This window comes from Acomys minous, assembly GCF_964271855.1.
Source record: "Acomys minous genome assembly, chromosome: 3".
Lineage (NCBI taxonomy): Eukaryota > Metazoa > Chordata > Mammalia > Rodentia > Muridae > Acomys > Acomys minous.
The window spans coordinates 93,179,433-93,185,432 of NC_140485.1; the positions used below are offsets into that span (position 1 = coordinate 93,179,433).

The following is a 6,000-nucleotide window of genomic DNA, read 5'->3' on the forward strand; positions in this document are numbered from 1 at the left end:
GAACTCCCTTTAATTTTATCTCTGCCCTCCTAGACCGCTCATAAAATGCAGAACTGCGCCCCTGCATGCTTCCATGTTTCTCTTGCTGGGACCTGCTCCCAGGACTGCTTCCTGTTGTTGATGCAGGCGGATGTGAGGCCAGCCAGCTTCCTGTTGTTGATGATGAGGCCAGTCAGCTTCCTGTTGATGATGATGAGGTTGCTCAGCTTCTGGTTGTTGATGCAGGCGGATGTGAGGCCAGCCAGTCATCCTCACACTGCAGATAGACTGAGACGTGAGGCTAGAGAGGTGCGAAAGCCCTCGAGACCCAAGTTTTATCTACTATGTCTAAAAGTAACTTAATCACTGTGTACCTCACCCCAAAATAAATGCTCTGACTTAGTGATAGCCCCACTGGACAGTTTGATTTTGTGGTTATTTGGTAGAATTGCATTTAGTAGTGAATTCTAATGAATAAATTCCTATGATAAACTTAGAATAACAGTACAATTGAGCAAAATTCATCTTTACAAGTTGTTAGGAATCAGCCAAGTATGGTGGCACACACCTGTAATCCCAGCACTCGGGAGGCAGAGGCAGTCGAACCTCTTAGTTAAAGGGCAGCCTGGTCTATAGAGTGAGTTTCAGGACAGCCACGGTTACACAGAGACACCCTGTCTTGTAGAACCAAAATCAAAGAATCTTAATTGTGTACTGCCGGATGTAGTGGTCAGGTCTGTAATTCCAGCACTAGCTAACGGTCTGCAGAGTGAGTTCTAGGCCAGCCATGCTGCATAGTGAGACCCTGCCTCAAAAATAAAATAGTGATTGACCAAGAAGAAGGCTCAGTAAGTAAAGGCATTTGCCACCAAGCCTCTTGATGACCCAAGTTTAACTCCTGACTGAGACACACATTGTAGAAGGAAGGAGGTGACTCTGCCTGCTTGTCCTCAGACCTCTACTGAGCCGTTCCATCCCTCCCTCTCCCACACAGTAAATAAATTATAATAGTAGTCTTGGTGGTCCCTGGTCATAAAGCTGAGGATCCAATGGTTCTTTAGGAGCCTGATATAAGAGAATTGCCTTAAAAAACAAAACAGAAACCCTTCAAGATATCTTTGCATTTCTCCACAGAAATTATGAGAAGTATTTCGTCAAAGCGCAGAAGGTGAGGCGTCTCATTATGAAGGACTTCGTGGATGTTTTTGACTCTGGAGTTGACGTCCTGCTCACCCCCACCACCCTGAGTGAGGCAGTGCCATATGTGGAGTTCATCAAAGAAGACAACAGGACGCGCAGTGCCCAGGATGACATTTTCACACAGGCTGTAAACATGGCTGGTGAGGAGGCCTTAAGAATGTCGTCGTAGTTTCCGCTAGTGTTCGAGACAGACTCCCTGGTCTTCCGGTCAGGCTCTAGCTGGATTGTTTCCTAAAGACAGGACTCTGTCTTTCTGGAGTACTGGGGGTGGGGGGAAGGAAAGGGGTGCAGGGGCAGGAGTGGGGCTCTGTGTGTGGTCTGTGCATGCATGTTGTATATATACATTTTCTCAACGAGTGAGCACTGATAAGCCCGTACCCGAATCCACACTTGTTAATATCTTGTATCAACTTCCTTCTCTCTCTCTCCTTCTATACATACCCCCCAACTCCCCACCCCACCCCATCCCCCAACACACACTGTTCTTAGCCGGCTCCCTTGAACAACACCTTCCAGACATGACATTATACAGCCGAGTAAGTTTAGCACAAATCTGAGAATAGACTCTCCTCCTAAACACAGCTCCACTGTCACATCTGAGAAAACTAATATGAGCCCCCAAAATAATCTAAATATAGTCCATAGTCAAAGTTTCTCAGTAGTGCCAAAATGTCTTTTAATTTTGCTCTGATATCTACTTTTGTTCCTGATCTTTCTTTAAGTTTTGTAGTGATCACCTCAGTGTGTCTGTCGAGCCACACCGGGCTTTACTTCAGGCAGCAGACTATTAAATTGACCCCACTTCTGTTTTCTGCTTTTACTCTTCGTCTTGAAGGACCCAGGTTTTCCTTTTATTACTTCTTTCATGTTTAAAGACATCCCTCTGCCTTGCTTTTAGTGTAGGTCAGCTGGCAGCAAATGCTCTAAGCTTTCCTTATGCTGGTGTCTTGATTCTCCTTCAAAGGCATGCTTGCTAGATATGGGGCTCGGGTTCGGTTGCTTAGGTGGCATTGTGGGGTGGGGGTGGGGGTTGCTTCACTGGGGTCTGGGAGGAACAGCTGAAGGGAAAGGCAAAGTTAATGACACATGTTATAAGCCTGTTTTTCTCTGTTAAGCTAAAGTTCTTTTACATAGAAAAGGAAGCCTGCTGACCACTTTCCCCAGCCACCCAGTCTCTCTGGGAAGTCCCCACCTTTTACATATTTTCTCCTAAAAGGCACCTTCTTCCATGCTTGATTTCCTGACTGCTCCCTTGTAATTGGGTCAAATAAACATTTTAGCAGGAAGCTAGTTTCCCCACTTTGGCAAACTAGGTTGTTGGCTTAGGAATATGGCTCAGTGGGTAGAGCACTTGCTGCATAAACACAAGGACCAGAGTTCAGAACCCCAGCACCCTCGCGAAGCCAGGTGCAGCAGTGTGCATCTGTGGCCCAGTGTGCCCAATGGGAGGTGGAGAGGAGACCCCTGGAAGTCACTGACATACACCACAGTGAGCAAGAGCCCTTGTCACAGGCCCACAGCGAGGCAAGGGCCAACACTGAGCTTGTCTTGAGATATATATATATATATATATATACACATATATACACACACACACACACACACACACACACACACACACACACACACACAAAGAAAAGAAGATAGCTGCCAGATCATTCCTAAGCAATCTGTGTGCTTTAGTTTCTATTGCTGCTGCCATGAAACACCATGACCAAAATGCAGGTTGGGGAGGAAAGTGGCTGACTCTTCCACATCATCATCCCATCACCATCATCACCATCATCATCACCACCATCATCATCACCATCACCATCAGAACAGAAACTTAAGCCGAACAGGAGCCTGGGACAGGAGCTGATGCAGAAGCCATAGCGGGGTGCTGCTAACTGGCTTGCTCAGCCTGCTTTCTTATAGAACCCAGGACCACCGCCCACTGTGGGCTGTGCCTCCCCCATTTATCACTAATTGAGAAAATGCCCTGCAGGCTTGCCTACAGCTAGAACTTGGGGAGGCATTTTCTCAATTGACACTGCCTCCTCTGACGACCCTAGCTTGTGGCAAGTCAACATAAAACGAACCAGTACATTGTTGAAGATACATGTATGCATGCATACACACATACATACATACATACATACATACATACATACATACAAACAAACAATTTTTTGTTTTTTTTATTCTTTGACATTTTCATACTGTGACCAGTGTGTGTGGTGTCTTCAGCTATAAGGTCTTATTCTCCAGTTCTGCTTGGAAATAAAAAGCAATGGCAACAGCCTGCATTGTTTTGGGGTCTCCTTGGGACACCACAATCCTGACCACAATCCTGACTGTTCAAGGGAAAGTATGCTACAGTTGGCACAGGCCTTTTTATTGGCAGTCTGGCTTCTGGGAGGAGCAGTGACCCGCAGTAAGGGCAACTGCATTTAAACCTTCCCATGTATGCACATCATTAGGAAGTTTACAGAGCGATAGGCTTCCTTGGGCTTTTCAATCATCTTTATGTTAGTTTCCCTTCCCTGCCCCCTCTTATCACCCCTTCCCCCAGCCTCCCTCCTCTTAGTCCCCTCCCCTTTGCATCACCTGTGGCCTCCAACCCCCTTTCACTCAAGATCTTCCTTCAAATGGCACTTTGAGGTTACATGACTATTTCATTCCCCGATAACCTGGGACCCAATTTTATCATCCATTGATAATTCTTGAGTTATTATCCTGAAAAGTACAAAATGTTGATTTTTCTGTCACTTCTTTTTTTTGTTTGTTTGTTTGGTTGGTTTTTTTTGAGACAGGGTTTCTCTGTGTAGCCTTGGCTGTCCTGGACTCCCTTTGTAGACCAGGCTGGCCTCGAACTCACAGCGATCCGTCTGCCTCTGCCTCCCGAGTGCTGGGGTTAAAGGCGTGCGCCACCACGCCCGGCCTACTCCTTCATTTGTCAACTAGAAGCCTTCTCTAAATGAGTTTTCCTTTTCAAAAGAAAAAAAAAAAGGCAATATATTACAAGTGATTCTGTTATTACTGTTTTTGATGTTCAGATTGTCTAAACTTTGGCCAGTTATCGAGTTACACGTGTCCTTTACACCTGACTGCATTTAAATTTGTACAGCACAGCAGGTGTTTCAGGGGCTTGTCCTTTTGTGTCCCAAACCTAGAATCATGACTGCTGTGAGCGATTTCTTACCTAGTGGATTGACAAGTTCATAATCGTAACCACAGGCTGTAAGAGAGGCAGCTCTCGATTTGCTGGTGGGAATTCAAACGGATAGAGCTTCCTTCAGGGGAATTTTTTTTTTATTACATACCCAATTATCATTTTGTGAAATAATCATGCTTTATTCAAGAAACTCAAGAATGGCAGAAAGTGTATATCCAAGACACTGTACACTGTGGCGCTGTGTAAAATAGCTAAGCACTGAACACTGCACAAACGCCCCACTGTAGAAGACAAGTATTAGAGTGCAGCTATAAGGAGGAAATAGTGGTTTCTGTGAACTGATATACAGTGATGCCATATAAATTATTATATTGATAAAGCATGGTACAAAAAAGGTGGAGATATTGTTGTCATAGTTTGGGGGAGAAGAGGTCTTTTCTTTATTTATTTCTTTTTCTTTTTGACATGGGGCTTATCTGCATAGCCCTGGCTGTCCTGGAACTCACTATGTAGACCAGGCTGACCTCAAACTCACAGAGATCCACCTGCCTCTGCCTCTGAGTGCTGAGTTTAAAGGCGTGCGCCACCACACCTGGCTATCGTAGTTAAGTTTTATTCTCTTTATAAGCACAGGGAGGAGGGTTCAGCTGATGGCTCTTTTTCTTCCTCAGGCTTGCCTGCAGTGAATGTCCCTGTGGCCCTCTCAAAACAAGGGTTGCCAATAGGACTGCAGTTAATTGGACGTGCGTTTTGTGACCAGCAGCTTCTGACAGTTGCCAAATGGTTGGAGAAGCAAGTGCAGTTTCCTGTTATTCAACTGCAGGACCTCACGGATGACGGCACGCTGGCTCTTGAAAATGGAAAGTTAACTTCTGTTTCTCTAAACCAGTAGTAATCAAAGTACCATGTACCTGGCTGGGATGGGATGCCGGGGATCCATCGCTGGGCCTCAGGCTTGCTAGGAGAGCCCTCTGCACTGGACTGAATCCCCAGTTCTGCATCACACACTTAAAATGACTCTAAGAGGTGTTCTCTAGAACGTCAGGGATCTCACTCAACCCTGAGATTAGGTTCACTGTCAGCCCCGTCTGTCTTGGAAATCACTTCTTCAAGTCCGTGTGATGGTGTTATTTGTAATATTCTATAAATTAAAGTACTGAATTTTACCCTCTTGATTGTCTTGATAAGTGTTCTCTATTTGGATTTCTTGAGCCCAAATTAGATGAATTCTAATAGAAATATTTCATTTACTCCTCTGAAGTATCATCATTGAATATCTCTCTGTCTTTGCTAGGACACTTGTCACCTCATATTCATTAGGCTTTCTAGTTTGACAGCAAATGAAAGTAGGAACTTGAATTACAAATATGCTTATTTGCTTAGAAAAACTTAGAAATGTGAAGGCTGTGAGGAAATATCGAGGCAGAACCCCTGGACTGCTCTGTCTCGGGAACTCAACTTGCCTGTTACTTTCATTAGCAACGTTCCTTCTTCTAGGGGTCCCCCAACTCCCAGATGCTCAGTCTGATTACACATGAAACAGTCCATGTGCCAGGCTCACCTGTGCTCTCACACAGTCACCTGAATCCCTGAAAGAAAAATATCGATTAGAAAACTGCACTACACTTGGCACCACCAGCCACGAATCATAGTTCAAAACTAAC

At 45.0% G+C, this 6,000-nt stretch overlaps 1 protein-coding gene across 1 annotated transcript in view; it reads left to right on the top strand.

Moving 5' to 3' along the window:
- The window catches only part of QRSL1 (glutaminyl-tRNA amidotransferase subunit QRSL1), a 30,272-nt gene extending 24,763 nt beyond the window's left edge, over positions 1 to 5,509 (top strand). Inside the window, exons 10-11 of the mRNA XM_084777105.1 lie at positions 1,114 to 1,319; positions 5,008 to 5,509. Coding sequence (XP_084633231.1) covers positions 1,114 to 1,319; positions 5,008 to 5,228 — 427 coding nt within the window. The 3' untranslated portion in view covers positions 5,229 to 5,509. The remainder of the gene's footprint in view (positions 1 to 1,113; positions 1,320 to 5,007) is intronic.
- The last annotated feature ends 491 nt before the right edge of the window (positions 5,510 to 6,000 follow it).